We start from the raw sequence: 17,101 nt of genomic DNA, 5'->3' as shown, positions 1-17,101 counted from the left end.
ATATATATATATATACAAAGCATCATAAAGCATATATATCTACCATAATTCTTAGTCCAATGCCATCCATTTTTACACAGGTGACATGATGCAGTTAATAAGAAAGAAGGTGAGTGCAGAGAGATATGAGCTCAGTAATACAGAAATGTTTTAAATGGGATTTATAGCCTCCATTACTACCACAATTCACCCTTTGTCTCACTATATTTACATGGATGAACAGATCCTCTCCAGCATCTTGTGTTGCCAATCATCATGGTTACCTATCATCTTCTTTGTGAAGCTCTATATCCTTAGGTCACTTTTCACCACTTTATTTCATGAATTTCTAGGTTTCATTGATGGAGGAAAAACTCTTTAGTTCAATCACAGATTTGGGCCAATCATATAATAGAAAATGTTTTACTTTTTACACACCCAGTTGTGTGGAAAGAAAAGAAATGATAGATAGAGACATTACATAGAAGGAGGGACACTTTAGTCTTGCCAGAGACAAGGAAATCCTACTAGTGCTGGTGCCACAAAAAAATCTATCCAGTCCATTTATGAAGTGTTAAGGTGGCTGCTATTTCTTGAACCAGTCTTAAACTAAAGAATAAATATAATTAGAGACAAGGTGGCCAAATGAATAAGACATCCAACTATCTACTCATTAACTTAGAATTCAAATGTACTTCAGACATTAACAGAGCTGGTGTGGGATGGACTACTCCCCACTCTGGGCAGCACTTTTAAATGGGTGGCACTTTTGGGTCTGCTGTAGGCCATGTGTTTTTTGTGGGATCTAGAGCGACAAATAGAAGGGCCATCCCATGTGGCACACACTCTAGCTACGCTTGTGACTTCAGACAATATAATTTTTTATCTTTTATCTGTTACTTGTTTCAGTCATTGGTGTGTGGCTATACTGGAGCGGCACCTTAAAGGGTTTAGCTAAACAAATCAATCCTTGTACTTATTTTTTAAAGTCTAGTATTTATTCCCTTGTTCTCTTTTGGCAAACTGCTAAGTTACAGGGATGTACACGAACCAACATCAATTGTCAAGAGGAGGTGGGAGACAAACACAAATAGACATACATACATGCATGCACACACACACACCACAATGGGCTTCCACACAGTTCTGTCTACCAAATTTACTGACAAGGTATTGGTTGCCCTGGGGTTATAGTAGAAGACGCCCAACGTCTTAACCACACAGCCACACCTGCATTTTGTGGGTTGGGTAAGGCAACTTTATTTTATACAGCCTGTTTGTTTCTGTTTTTTTTTTTTTTTCAATATTTAGCTGTCAGTAATATGTACCAAATCACCTGGCAATTGTCACCTGAAATAGGCTGGTAGCCTATCAACTTATTACTATGAAAACAATGTTGAGCTGAAGATTGGTCTCTAAAGTCCCTCAGGGTTTAAGGAATATTTGCATCACAAAAACCACAGACAGAGGCATGTAATTAAGAAGTGTGTTTCACAACCACATGGTTTCCAGTTTGATCCCACAATGGGCAGGAGCCCTCTACCATGATCTCAAGTTGACCAATACCTTCTACTTGATATTTGGTAAACAAAATCCCATATATTTAAACCAAAGTGGTCTGTGGTGTATATGTTTGTCTGAGTTCGCTCCCCTTATACAAATATCCTCTTTGCATTTGGTATCCTATGATTTCTGAAGGAATAAGTATCAGATCAAGTGTCCAGGTTAATATCGTGAATGAAATTAGGTACTGTTGTATTGGTTATATAAGATAATGGTTGAAAGAGTAGTAGGACTTTTAGGATAATTGAGGATTAAGGGTCAAAAGTTAAAGGTCTCCATTTGAAGAGAGATGAGAAATAAAATTTCAGCTGACCACCGAAGGATATAAATGAAACCGATAAGTCTAGTCAAACAGAGAATATATGTAAGATGATAAACTCCATCTGGCCCATGCTACTATGGAAAAGTGGACGTTAAAGAAATAATAATAAAAGAATGAATTTATGAATTCAGTTTAACAAATAGTAATAGTGGTTGAGACTAGTGGCCAAGACTAAATTTATTCAAACTAAAGTTTGAATAAATATAGTCTTGGTCCCTATTGCTATTTGTGAAAAGAAGAAAACTGTATATATGTGATGGCTAGACAAAATAGGTGCTTGTGAGAATATGAAAAAGAATGAATATCCTGCTATTTTTTAGTTCAAGAGAAAGGACATGTTCAATGCAAATGTGTATATGAAGATTTCTGTATTTATAAATATTATACAGAAATCTTCATATCATACACAAATAATATACGTCTGTTAACTCTGAACAAGATACAAGATAAATGCTAGAAAGTGCAGTCAAGACTTCATTGTTTTCCTTTTTCTTTGGTGAAAAAAAGTTGCCATGACATTTCTATGCAGTGAGATGCTATTCATGCTAAAAAGGAATAAGTATAAGAAAGAAAACAAAACATAATATAAGATCATAACGGTGTTTGCAAGTTTTTAAACTGAAAGATATTTTTGGCAGGAAAACCTTATTTATTCAGAAGTGGGAGACTGAACCTGAAACCATGTGGCTGCAAAGCAAGCTTCTTAACCATATAGCCATGCCTGCATTTTGTGGGTTTGGGTAAGGCAACTTTATTTTATACAGCCTTAGTTTGTTTGTTTTTTGGGTTTTTTTTCAATATTTAGCTGTCAGTGTTGGTCAACTTGAGATCATGGTAGAGGGCTCCTGCCCATTGTGGGATCAAACTGGAAACCATGTGGTTGTGAAACACACTTCTTAATCACATGCCTCTGTCTGTGGTTTTTGTGATGTAAATATTCCTTCAAAACTCTATTTTCCTTCATCATTTGATTAGAGAAAGAAAGAGTTTAATATCACATTGTCAGTTCTCTTCAGCATCCTGGTCAACTGATTTATTTAAGTTGGAAAGATCTTATTAACTTCAGTTGGTTAAGATTTTAACCTTTTAGCATTTTATATTATTCTGTCAAAAGTAATGCTTACTTCTTTATTGTTTTGAATTAATATTGCATTATATTGTAGCTTTGAGATTTTGATGAGGTGTTAACTTTTAGAATGATATTGTAGGGCTGGCGTGAGAAGCCAGATCTGGCCAGTTTGAACATAAAGCAGGTGGAATATTTGGGCCATATACTACCTTTTTAAATAGTGAAGGGTCAAGGTAAAATGAATATCTCGGTACCAAGCAACAGTGTCTCTAGCTGTCATCACAGTGCTCTCAAGCTGACCAAGTAGCAGGTCATTCATATGATCATCAAGAGGACTGAATATTGGTTGACTGCGATAGTATCAACTAAAACCTGCCTCAGCACAGTCCATTACAAGATGATGTTTAGTTCCATGTCACTTTGACCATGCATTCCAACTATGCCCATTCTATCATATTTTTAGACAATGTATTCAGGACTATATTATCCACTGTGTCCTTCCTCTTTTTTTTTAAGATGATGTCTGGTTGGAGAAGAATTTGGCTACTACTTCTAACAATTCATGTGCTGATTTACACTGAAAAAAGATGTAGTTGGTTGGTTGATGCAGGGTGAGTTACAGAGGGATGAATGAAGAAATGTGGCATACTGTTTATCAGAGTGATGGATGACTTACTGACTAGTTGAATACAACTTTCTCAGTACATTTAAATATTATACACTATAGAGACTTGCAGGGGTAGAGGCTGTAATTTGTTAGTAAACTTCACATGTGGTAAACAGCCAGCAATAGGACAAAATGATGAGTGATTGTTTTTCTTATATTGTTTCAGGTAAATACTACACTTAAGCATTATCTCTTATATTGTTTCAGGTTAGCCTTGATCCATCAGACAAATGACAATTTTTTTGATTGATAAATTTTTTTTTTTTTTTTAATGTTTTTAATGGCTTGGTCAGAAGAGGAAGGGTAATGTCCATGCTTCTTTGCAGGGCCTATGTTCACTGGTTAGAGGAAATTATCCTCAGATATCAACAAAATGCTCTCCATTAAGGATACCCGATAACCAAGTGGGTAATGCTAAACTGGCAGATGGATTATCTGCCAACCAAGAACATGAACAGTCCCTCCAATGAGCTTCTACTTCAACCCAAATCTCACACATAAAGCTTCGGTTGAGCTAAAACTATGGTAGAAAACAAATACCCAAGTTGTCCCAGTGGGGTTGAACCTGAAACCATACAGCCCTACTTGTTACTGTTAGTATATTACATATTTTTGTATGGTAGGCCACTTAGGAAAATTTCTTCTCAAATATAAAGAAAATATGCTTCATTTATAAGATAAGAGAAAGGGTTGGATGTAAGATCTCTGCTTTCCATCCTTTTGAGGCTGATGTACTTGTCCAAGGTGGGAGTTTGTGGAACTAATGTCTTATGGTATTTGTTCTGATTTTTGTGTTTTGAGATTTTGGGAGGTAAACTCAATCTATCATTCTTTTTAATGCCTTAGTTACCTTTAGCAGAGTTCACTCAGTTGCAAGCATTCGAGTCAGGTATCCAGTTTGAGGATAATCTCCTCACTTCTTTCAATAACTCTTGGAGGCTCTGAAAAATAAAGGGTCATTGGTGTTGCCCTTCTGTCTTTGACTAAATATTAAAAAAATGTTGGTGTTCATCTTGAATATTTGTGATAAATATTAAAAATTGAGGAGGTTATTCTCTAAGGAGGGCCATTGCAGTGAAGATGAATTATTAGGTGAAATATTTTGAGAGGATTGTAGAAGGTAAGACACAGTAATAGTCACCAGGGTAGGAAAACAATGCGCCAGAAGTGAAGGTAGTGCTGAGGACTCTTTACAGGGAGGGAGGAAGCTATCTTCAAACTAGGGACCTGGGGTGAAAGAGTGGATTCTGCTATAGGCACTCAAGGTGGTCTACCATCCAAGTAGACCAATATGGGATTCAGAACACAAGAGCTAAAACAAGTATAACAATGCATCAATCTGACATTTTTACAGTTCTGCGAATCCACTGTTCCACTGTCCTGGATTAGTGTGTTTTTTAAAGAAATCTTGGAAAGCTGAAGGAAAAATTTGACCTCGGTAGGATTTGTACTTGGTGCCGAGAATCATCTAATAATCGCTTTAAATCTTGGCACAAGGCCAGCAATTTTTAGCGGGAGGAGGTTAGTCGATTATATCAATCCCAGTACTTGACTAATACTTGATTTTTATCTATTTGGAAAGGATTGAAAGTAAAGTTGACTTCGCCGATATTTGAACACAGATCGTAAAGAGCCGGAAGAAGAGCTGCTAAACATTCTGTCTGATGCGCTAACGATTCTGCCAGCTCACCGCCTTAGTCAGAATACACACATTCAATAAAGAAAAAATCAATGCATTAGATATTGGGGAAAAATTACCGAATAGTAATATGTATTTTTCGCACAGTATTCACGTTGCCCGATGGTTATTATATAAATCAGTAACAGCATTTATTTAAATTTAGTACAGTATTCACGATACGGTGTCCGAGAAAAAAAGTAGCTCGTCTCTCTCTAATCATACACTGTAATAAAAGCAAGCACATTTTTTAATTACAAAATTGATCGTTGCTGGAGCACCTTCCAATATCGATCGACTCAATAGTAATGGTATTTTTTTTCCTATGACCACAGGGTAATAAAAAGAAACTTAATCCGGGCTAGATATGGCCTTGAAAAATAAATAATGTTCAGACAAACATAATACTACACTTAAGCATTATCTCTAGTGATAAATGCAATTATTTCTTTGTCTATTTTCCTTCATCATTTGATTAGAGAAAGAAAGAACAAAATTAATACATTTCTACGTGAATATTTCGCGTTTACAGACCTTTGTCTAAAAGAAGAATTTTAGAAAAATTACGAAACACTTTTCTAGCTAGTTAACTCTGGGCAAATAGAAAGAGGTTATATTTTTTAAAGATTTATTATGTGTGTGTGTGTGTGTGTGTATATGAATATATATATAGTGTAATTTACAAGGAGACCCTTCATCTTGAGACAAATTTTAAGTTTTTGGAGGAGAGAAGAAAAAGTAGGTCAGTTATGTGATTTGTGATTGGCTGTTTACCAACCAATTGGATGGCTCTATCGCATACCATGTGGTTCAGCGGTTATTTAAATTGTCGTATAAAGTTTTATTCAAGAATTTTATTTTCGTAGTCGATTGAGGTCGAAGGTAATTAAAAAATTAATTAGAGGTGAATGGTAAACGAGAAAAACATATCGACAATGTGTTTTTTATATTCGTCGGAAATTTAGTAAAATTTCCAATAAAACAAAGAAAAAAACACAAACAGAATCTATAGTAAAAATCGTATCTTTCGCATGGCCAGCTTTTCTTCTTCATCTGCTGCGGAAGCAAGCAAGCCAGGAAGAAAGAATACCACAGTTTGATTATAAAAAGTCGCCTTGGAATTTTATCTTCTCTCATTTCTTCTGCTATCAGCGAATATAATATTACTGAAGAAGAAAGGAAAAAATATATTTGTGTAAACTCCGTCATCAAACCTGAATTTCAGTCGGATTCCATTGTTGAGGAGAAAAAGCTACTACAACACACCGAATTAAAAATGACGGGGAATTATTGCGACGATGACCCCAACGCAGAAAAATTCCGCAAGCTGTTCATCGGAGGTCTCAATAATGAGACTACAGAAGATACTCTTCGCCAGTACTTTGAAACTTGGGGTGAAGTTGTAGATTGCGTGGTGATGAAGAATCCGACCAACAATCGTTCTCGTGGCTTCGGCTTTGTCACTTACCAGTCGGCTGCACAACTAGACAAGGCTCAGGCACAGCGACCACACACGCTCGATAAGAAGACTCTGGACACGAAGCGCGCCATGCCACGCGATGGATCTGAGGAGACTCAGGCGTCGGTAAAGAAAATGTTCGTCGGCGGCCTGGAAGAGACGACAAGCGAAGAAGAAATCCGTGAACTATTCTGCCCGTACGGCAGGATTGAAAAAGTGGAAATGATTAAAGACAAGGCAACTGGTAAGCAGAAGCGTTTCTGCTTTGTCACCTTTGATGATTTCGACTGTGTAGACAAGTGTGTAATTAGGAAAAGATTTCCTTTAGGGGACAAAAGCATCGAAGTTAAGAAAGCTGTATCGAAGACTGAAATGGGCGGTCGTGGAGGAGCCGGAGGTCGTTCAGGCGGTCGCGGCGGCGGCGGTGGTGGAGGCGGCTACAGTAGCAACTGGGGATCGAACCAGGGTAACTACAACAACGGCGGCGGTTATTACCAAGGCAGTGACGGGCGCTACGGAGGCCATGGTTACAATAATGGCTATGGTAGTAGTTTCGGATCCAATTACGGCAACGGATCTTTCGGTGGGGCCCAAAGACAAGGTAATTTCTCACATCGTAATACTGGTGGACCTTACGGTAGGGGTTACGGTAGAGGTGGTGGTGGTAGTAGTATGGGTGGATATAGACGTTAAACAACTCTTCTCATTTTTTTCTTAGATTGGCAATAAGTGTGCGTATTCTGAAATGTAATGCTATATATATATATATATATATATATATATATACATACATACATTATACATATATATATATTACATTACATTTTAGAATATCAACATTTCTATATTACATATATTTTAATGCAGACCCTACTTCCATCTAAACTCGTTTTGACCTAGCTTAAAGAAATACACATCATAAATGTTCAGTTCCTGTTATGTGCAAATGTCATTTACCATATGAGAAAGATGAACAAAACAGATTCTGCGGTGCCATGGCAGACATTTCCTGCTGTTGGGAACCTCTCACATAGTTTCTCTGTTCTTTTTATTTAAGGTAATCTTCCAAGTTTTTGACACACAACCTGAACAACTGCGAGAATGATTATAGTTTGATTTTCGTTATGGCGTTTAGGTTTGTTGTTTTAAATGAAGGACTACCCATTTAAAATTTATTTCCTTGTGTTGCTTAGTTCTCGACCCAGATTCAATTTTCTCGGAGCTTTATGTTCCTTTTTGGTGTCGACGTTAAGTAAACACCTATGGGAAAAGGCATGAATCACAAAAATTATTCATATCGCTTCACTCTTATCTATAAAAAAAAAAGCATTTGTTTCAATGTCTCTTGCCGAATGCCGCGTGTTCTCCCTTTCATACCTCCACCTGGGATAACATGAAATATACATTTATTAACTTTTTTTTTCTTTTTTTTTTTTTTTCAAGTAGTCTTGATAGGGAAAAGGGAGGGACAAAAGGCACCCCCTATCTCTCGATTGTATTTTTTCTTCCTAATTTATAACGTACTTCTGAAATGATTCAGACCTTAAGTTTTTGACATCAAATTTGAAACGCATGGAGCTCAATTACATATTTGGAATTATCAAAATGCTTCTTTAACTAAGAACCGTTTATGGGTAAATGATATAAAAATCTTTTTCTTGAAATTTAAAACAAAATTTCTCTAATTACATCTTGAAGAAAATTGTAACTCTAGTGTTATACTTAACTCCATGTGCTTGTTTCAGGTTTACCTTCAAAAACTAAAGGACTAATTACAAAAAAAATTTTTTAAATAACCCATTGTCAACGAGGGGAAAAATATTTGAAAAGAAATATAGTTTATAAAGAAATCTCCATCTGAAGATCCTAAATAGTAATGTGCATATTATGATTTAGGTATTTCATTTTACATATTGCCTAAGGAAAAAAAAGCTACAAACTCTGGAATTTTATCAAACTCTTGATGTTTATCAAAACAACAAAAAGAAAAAAAAAGAATACTAAAACGTGGGAAAAATGTAACTCCACCTGCCAAAATGTTCATCCAAAACAAGATTCATTTTTGAACAGTTCTTTAAATATACTCAACATTATTTATTTACAAACTAATCTTTTACTATTTCATTAGAAATGGCATAAAACGTCACAACATCTCCCTTTACTAACTCTGAGGGTTTCATGCACATTTGTGAGAAGCTTATTTAAGTGTTTGTAGAGTATAAAAGGGAAGACGCTCTCGGCGACATGAGTCGAATCCGCGGCCCGGGTTCGATTTCCGCTCTTAGCGATATTCACTTCACTTTACATCACTTAGGTCGCTATTGCCCTCCAGAAAGTCATGAACGTCACAGTTACCTCCATTTATTTCCATTCTCCAATCCTTCAAGTACCTGTATGAAGCAATTACTATTTGTGTATGTTTGTATGTATGTTTCCTTGCCAACCCACCCATGCCATTTCCGTTACATTGGTAAAAACCTGTCATAAAGGCCAATTTAGAGCCGTTTGTTTTTTTTAATATTATGTAAGGGACAACAAACTATATTAGTATATTAAAATGAAATTTGGATTACTACATTTATATGCTTTTTGTTACTTTATTACTTACGATTAAAAAAAAATACTGTCTTATGTATATCATGCTGCCTTAGTAGCTCGCATGGTCTTTAGCAGCATGAGTTACCATTCTTTTAATTCCACTTACTCATTTTATGATGTGTGTCGAATGAAGCAAGTTTCCATTTCTTGATATCGCATACATTATCGTGTAAAGAAAATGGTAGAGGAAATGTTAACTCCGTTGCTAGCAAGAGTTGGCGAAGTATCTCAGGAGTTATAAAAGGTAAATTATATTTTGATTTTGCTGTGTCTATATCAATTGTCTCTGGAGCTAGTTTTAATTATTTATTCACTTCGGAGAGCACCGAAAAGAAGACCAAAAGAGGTAAGCTCCCCTCCAGCCAGCCGAATATGTGGATCTAGTTTTGATTCTCGATTCAGTTTGCTTCACTTACGCTGCAGTAGTCGTTGACAAAAGCATGAGCGTCATATTTTATTTTCTCACTAAATTCCTTCATGGCCTAACAGATTACTCGTTATTCCATGGTGGGGTTAGGGAGTGTCAGAATCAGTGTTGGACTAAATGCTTTGTGATATTTTGTTTCGTCTTTCTTAGATTTCAGTTTAAATTTCAAAGGGATTAATTTTGTGGGTCTTTCATTTTTTTATGGAATTGAATAAGTGATGTTATGGAAGGAGTACCCTTTTCACGGCGTTTTCTGAAGATTCTTCGGATATGTTTTAAAACATCGGAGATATTGATTTTTTTTTTTTTTTTTATATCAAAATTTCAATCTTTGCACACATTCTCATTCTCGTTTCGTCTGTACGCGATTGGGGGGGGGGTAGTTTTAAATTTTTTTGTCAAAACATTTCTAAATTGTTTAATTATTTATTTTGTAAATGAAATTTTATTTTTTTTCGTTTTCAATTTCCACAAGATAAATTCGATGGGACAGTCCAATTCTTTGTAAGCTATCTGCGCATGCGCATATTTCGTTTGGCGCCATATGATTTCGATTAATTCGATTCGAATGAAGCAATATCTTGCACACCAAAACAGTTGTTTTTTTATAATGATTCTCAAAATGACGACTCCACTAGTAAATTATACTGTTGTTTTGAGTCTGATGTTATGGAGTTTTTAAAAGAAATTCCTTATTGCGAGTCGGAATACATGTGACTGTCAGTGTAGCGTCATTAGGAGCTGAACGGGCTCTTGGTGTTATTTAGATATCCTCATTTTGCAAAAATATAAATTTCTATACGAAAGGAAACGTTTATGGAACCTTGAGTTACCATTGAACGTGATGTTTAGTCTTGTTTATGACGTCGCAAGTGGAGTACCAGTTGATGTGCGCTGCACAAGTTGAAAAGGGAACTTGTTCAGTGTTACGAGCATTGCTGGGAAATTTGTTCCCTAAAAAAGTAAAACTGGTATTCTTTCCTTAAAGGAATGTCGTTAAAATCGGTATTCCTGGCAATGAAATACAGATTGTTGAAAATCAAGTTAGAATCGTTTTTTGAGAAAACTACTAAAAGAGGCTTCCTTCATGCACCAGAACAAACTGGTGGTATCTTGGAAGATGTCATTGTAGATAATCTCTTGCCAGGTTCAATTATGATCGCCTGGCTAACCTTGGCTACATTAAGGGCGGTGTACAGCTTAATTACTTAGAACAATATTGGGCACAAATGAAAAGACATCAAACGTAGATTTGAATCAATTTCCGAAATAAAATAGTGCTACCTGGATGAAGCAATGTATAGATAATTTCTACACATTTTAAAAACAACTCGCCGATATTTGACCCCAGTGATTTTAAATGCTATGCTAAAGTATTAGTTTCGTATGATCGCCATTTGTATTGCAATATCATGTTTATCTCCGATGTTTAAAATATAAAACTCCGAAAAAATCTTTTTAAAATGGAGAAAATATAACTTTTTCCAACTCCGCCAAATAAGTTCCAGTTAATGCTGGGCTTCATTTAATATTCCCTTGTTTATGTAAAATATTGTCATTCCTTTTGGGACTGTTTTAACTATCAAATTGAGTGGCTGGAAGAATGCATTGATTTATCAAAATATCCTATCATTTAACATTTGCTGTGATGCTCTTCTAATAATTTATCTTTTACCGACAACAATGTGTTTACAGTAATTATACATGTTTGAAAAATAATGGTATATTTGTATTTTAATTTTGAAAATTCCAATCTCGGCAATATAGGACAGGCAATTTGTTTAATCTAGTTAGGTCTTAGTGTTCGCTCATTCACTCAAAAATTTTCATATTTTTTTCGTTTTCAACAAATCAACCAACCACCTCCATCTCCTGTATAAGAAAGTTAAGACATTTACCAACTATTTTTCGTTTACTTATTCCCATTTGGAACTCATTTTCACCTCGGTTTCTGATTCACCTTTTATTTCTGACACCAAAAAGTTTTTAAGAAACGTCCCTAATCGGCGTTTGGGCCTTTTTTAAGTCAAAAATTCATTTCGGTTTAATAAGCATAATTCACTTAAGTTCCCCCTTTTCTCCTGTTACTTAAAATACAAAAATATACCAATATGTTTCTTGAATCACCCAACAATTTTGTGTAAGTATAATTGTTTTGGTGATTTTTAGTTACTGTTTCATTCCCGAAGACTAGGTTCTTGAATTCATGAGTCACCTATGGCGTCGTGGTAACTAACATTTAAATTCCTTTTATTGCAGGTCGATGTAGAGAATTTACTTTATCAGAGTGAAGCCCCATGGTGGTTCTTTTAGATTTTTCACTTGAATTATTTCCTAATTGGCATTCAAGAGTGACGTATTGTGTTTTAGTTATTAAAAAAAAAACTATATAATGGTATATCCGTAATTTGACTGGGATGGATATATGCGTGTGTGTGTCTAAGAATCCATAAGTCAGAAACCCTCTCAGGAGTTGCAAAAGACTGACTCTACTAAAATATTTTGAAAACAAAAATCGCCAAAACGATTTGAGTGCCCCAATATCCTGAGTTCAGTTCATACATCTGCTTTCTCTGAATTGGGTAAATACTGAGGCAAGTGTTCTATGGTCGGATGCTGTTCCTATCGCCAACTCTCACCTGTTTTTTTTTCAAATTACAGATTTTAATTGCACTGTTTTACTCGTGATACTGGTCATGCCCAAGCTATGGAAGACATTTCCAATGTACCACAATGGGATGGTAGCTGAGAGACCATGTAGTTGAAAAACAAACTGCTCAGGTTACTGGGACGTAAGTAAACCAGTACCGGTTGTCAAGCGGTGCTGGTAGAGCTTCTTTCATGTTCCGTCTACCAAATTCCCTGAAGACTTAACCCGAGGCTATAATTAGGGAACGCTTACTCAAATCGAGAATTTTTCATTGTTTTGGGTTTATATATTCGAGGTTTCAATATACCTGTGTATAATCTACATTCTCGAAAACGTATGTCTGCAAAATATCGTTTAAAAATATGCATTTTGAAGAGGAGCGTTAAAAGTTTTGCTTCCTGACCACATGGTGCCGGATCCAGTTCCACAGCGTGGCACTTATAGCGTTGTTCTATAGCCCCTGGCTGACCAATGGATTTGGTAGAAGAAAACTGAAAGAAGCCCGTCCTGTATACACAGCAGTTCAGCATAATAGATTGAACCGACAAAATTACCAGGCTTAAATGATAAAAAAAAAAAAAAAAAATTAAGGTACTAGGATTTTCCTGTTCGAAATCCCTTCTAAGCAGTATTCCAATATGGCTGCAACCTATTGACTGAAACAAGCAAAAGGTAATCATAATCTACATTCTCGAAAGCTTATTTCTGCGAAATTTCATTTAGAATTATGCTTTTTTTTTCTTAAAAAGTTATGCAGAAACTTAGCTGTCTGTAATTATGACCCTAACCACACAATCATGCCTGCACAATAATAACTGGTATTGCAGAAATATGTATAAGTATTTTGTCCATTTAATGATATATGGAGTTTTTATTTGTAAGTTCTCAAAATTACATTTGACATTAAATGCAATTATTCCTAGGAACGAACTTTTAGGTAACATAAGGATATCAAAGGTTTTATAAAATTGCTAATTGTTATAATTTTGGCATCTATTTTACTAAACCATGCTTCATCTATGCATATAAACTCTCTATTGAATGTTATGTCTGAATTTTTGCAACTTTGACGCTATGTATACACATGCAAGCATGGCTGTGTGGTTGAGAAGCTTGTTTCCATGTGGTTTCGGAGGTTCAGTTTCATGGCATAGAATAAGAAGTCTTCTTATAGCCCCAGGCTAACCAAAGCATTGTGAGTGAATTTGGTAAACACAGCAGCTGTCTTGCTAAACATTCGGTCATTCATCAAAGCAGTGAGGTAGCCCAATTGTGTGCATGCCTCTGCCCTTGTCTTGATGGTTGTAAATAAGTGTCACCATCATACAAGCGGTTTGTTTCCAGTTTTCTGTGAAACGTATATCTGGCTATGGAGAGATAGTACCTTGCTTGGAAACAAGTGAAGGTTGGTGACAAGAAGGGAATCTGGTCATAGAGAAGCTGCCTCGACAAATTCTAACCCATGAGCATGATGATACAAAGATGAATGTGTCTGTGAATTTCGTCTGGTAATTGGAAAGTAAATTTCCCCGTGTTGGATGAATTTACTTTTTCTTTCCTTTCTCTTTCTATAAAATGGCAGCAGCTTTAAACTTCTTATCTAACCATGATGATCCTTTTTATTCTTCCTGTTTCAACAGTCATCATTCAGTAACTGAAAGAAGTCTTCGCCAGTTTTGCAGATAAAGGTGGCCTCCATTTTAATTTACTTGTATTCTCTAATTTAATTCTTTTTAATAGAAGATACTTTATTAACTTAAATGTTTTATCTTTTGCCACTCTGTTGTATAAAAAGGGACCCTTCAAGACCCTGATATGGTTCCTCATGTTACTTTCTTCTGAACTCAGCACTGAGAGTTAACCAAAATCTCAGTAAAATATATACTACTTGGTAATGAGCTGATGGTAGGCTAGCATAGACAAATTTATGGTAAAACATTGAGCATTGCTTCAATTAACTCTTCACTCTTGCTGAGCTTACTTTGTACCAATTATGTAGAACTTCACTTCTTTGTGATGACCTAGTTTGGCTAAGGTCAGAAATCTTCCATTTTTCTGACTATTTTTTTAATGAGTAGAGCCTGTGTTTTATCTACTTTTCAATCAAAATTTTGGAACAGTTTCATAAAATGTTTTTATATATGTTGGTGTTGATACCTCAAAATGCTGTTCCAGTTGTGAGTTTTCATTCTTAGAGCTTTTGTGTGTAAGCATGTTTACCATCCCCTTCAGTTGGGTGGACAGTAGTAGAAAAGGAATTTAACTGTAAAAGACAAAAGACACTTCTCAAAGTATAATGAATGTAAAAGAATTCTAGTATCAATATAAATTTTTAGATAGATTTTTGATGAATTATTTTAAGGTAAATGTATAATTTAAGTTTTTTTTTCTTCTTTCTTTATTTCTTTCAGACTTAATCTACAGTTGTATTCTTTTGGTGGCAACTTCTCACTGCTTGATGGAAGTGCTTTTCAAATGCCTATTACCAGGTTGGGTCAAGTTTTTTTTTTTGTTTCCATTGTGTTTTTAGTAACTTGTTATATCATTAATTCGATACTTGTTCAATATCAATGCTGAATTGTTTATTCTTTATTTTACAGCTTTGATAATCAGTGGTGAAAAAATTGCAATTAGAGCCAGTTTATACTACCTGTGGAAAAAGACTTGAGTGCAAGAGCAGTAACAAAAGAAATTAACAGGGGCACAAGAACTGTCAACAAATGTATGACACAAAACTGGTTCATATGTTTCAAGGAAGATGACACTACCCTCAAAGACAAGCCAAGGTTAAGAAGACCTGTTGTGGAAGATGAGGCCTTGCTTGAAATGGTTGAACAAGTCAAGAACCAACACTTCCATAAGCTTGGCCTTATAAGTAGAAGTTGTCAAGAAGTTCCTCAAGAACAGACCAATGACTTGTGAATATTTGCAAAACATTTTTTTGACTTGACCTGGACGTTTTGTCTCAAAACCAGTTCATTGCTCAGTAAAGAAGCAAAAATTGGCAAATGATGCTAAATCCTGGACGCTTCTCTCTGTCCTCTGTACAATTCTTCGTCACTTCCCACAAACATTTTTAGTGACTTATTGTCTCTTGTACCATTTTGTTACTAAATTGATCATCCTTTCTCATTGACTCCTGTATCTGATACCTCACCTAGAGACTTTCAGGTACTCTGCTGATACACTGCAGCATTTTCTTTAAAAAAAAAATAAAAAAAATCACAAAAGTGTAACATGGTACAGCATACTGAGACCAATTGTGTTCTAAATTCTAGGTCCTTCTACAGTGTTTGTCTTCTACCCTCATTCCAGCAGCACCTACCTTCACTGAGTTACTGAGTATGCTCTCTGCACATGATTTGTTTTCAACTCCTTGTAGAAACTGGTGTTTGTGAGTAGAAGGCACCATCACCTTCTGATCAGGCTCCTTTCTACACAGAAAAATTCAATGCAACCTGTTTTCTTGCAGTGCTACTCAGTGCTTCTACCAACAATTACTAATTTCCTTTTGTGGAAAATAGCTTACTGAAGCCTCCTTGGTTTTTAACTTTTTCCTTTCATTACTCCTGGTTTAAATTTCAATATGTTGCTATGGGAAATGACATTTCAGACTTCCAGCTTATTATGCTTGGCTAAAGCTGAAGTTTCAAGCTTTAAAACTTGTCTCTTTTCTCTCCCCAAAACAGTTGAAATTTTCACCATTAGCTTGAAACTGCATCTATAAAAATTTGACAAAACAATCAGATGTCAAACCAGAAAGATCCCATACATTACTTAGTAAGATTTGTAATGCGCATTAACCTTTAATTCTCTTTCATTCATTCATTGTTAGATTGAAATTTGAAATAATTTACGTTTAACAACTTTAAAATTATTGAACATGTGTTGAAATGCGTTTATTAATTTTTATTTCCCAATGTAGTAAATTATTCAAAATACTTTTGTGAAGGTAACAGTTTTCAAAATTCCATCATTTCCATTTCGGTTTTTAGTTCTATACTGAAGGAGGCTGTATGCAACTCTTCCTTCCAAAAGATTTGCTCTTTATAGAGGTGATGAGGTTCTGACACCCTTTTAAGGCTCAAATTGCCAGATTCTTGGATATAATAAAATACTTTTCTAAAATTTATGAAGAATTTTTGGTCTTCCAAGTTAAATAAACTAATTTTATTTTATTAAAACCTGGTATTTTTTCTTGGTGTTTTCTTTATTTTAGTATAATTTCTCAGGTGGTTGCCATTCATCATTAATTTAATGATACTTAGAAACAGTTTATTTCCACACTTAAAATAATTTTCTGTTTATCTTATTAGGAAATTTTTATGGTTAGTGATACGACTTCAATTTAAGCCATAAATTTCAGTTATTTTAATAAATTCAATCTGTTCAAGATTAATTTAGACAAAAGCTTAGATTTTAACAGAAATAAGACAAAAGACGAATGGCATAATTGAAGGGGCAATCCTTTGGACACATTTTCTTGTTCCTATAGTTTCTAAACTTAGTTAATATATAAAATATCTTTTGTTTCAATCATCAGATTGGCCAAAATTTTTTTCATACCTTGGAAACAGGTGCTGGTTGATGATAGGAAGGACATCTGACCATCAAAAATCTTCCTTGACAAATGTGAGTTGAGTGGTGCTAGCATAGAAAAGTGGATGTTAAAGTGACTTGTACATTCTG

General features: G+C 35.2%; 1 protein-coding gene across 1 annotated transcript; it reads left to right on the top strand.

Moving 5' to 3' along the window:
• Positions 1-6,162: 6,162 nt before the first annotated feature.
• LOC106882822 (heterogeneous nuclear ribonucleoproteins A2/B1-like) lies at positions 6,163-16,596 on the top strand. Its single transcript, XM_052968985.1, has 3 exons — positions 6,163-6,981; positions 14,824-14,901; positions 15,013-16,596. Exons 1-3 carry the CDS (start codon positions 6,555-6,557, stop codon positions 15,078-15,080), a joined length of 573 nt encoding a protein of 190 aa, XP_052824945.1. The 5' UTR covers positions 6,163-6,554; the 3' UTR covers positions 15,081-16,596.
• The last annotated feature ends 505 nt before the right edge of the window (positions 16,597-17,101 follow it).

Source organism: Octopus bimaculoides, chromosome 6, assembly GCF_001194135.2.
Source record: "Octopus bimaculoides isolate UCB-OBI-ISO-001 chromosome 6, ASM119413v2, whole genome shotgun sequence".
Classification (NCBI taxonomy): Eukaryota; Metazoa; Mollusca; class Cephalopoda; order Octopoda; family Octopodidae; genus Octopus; species Octopus bimaculoides.
Note: the sequence above shows the minus strand (reverse complement) of the source record. Positions and strands in the feature narration are given on the sequence as shown.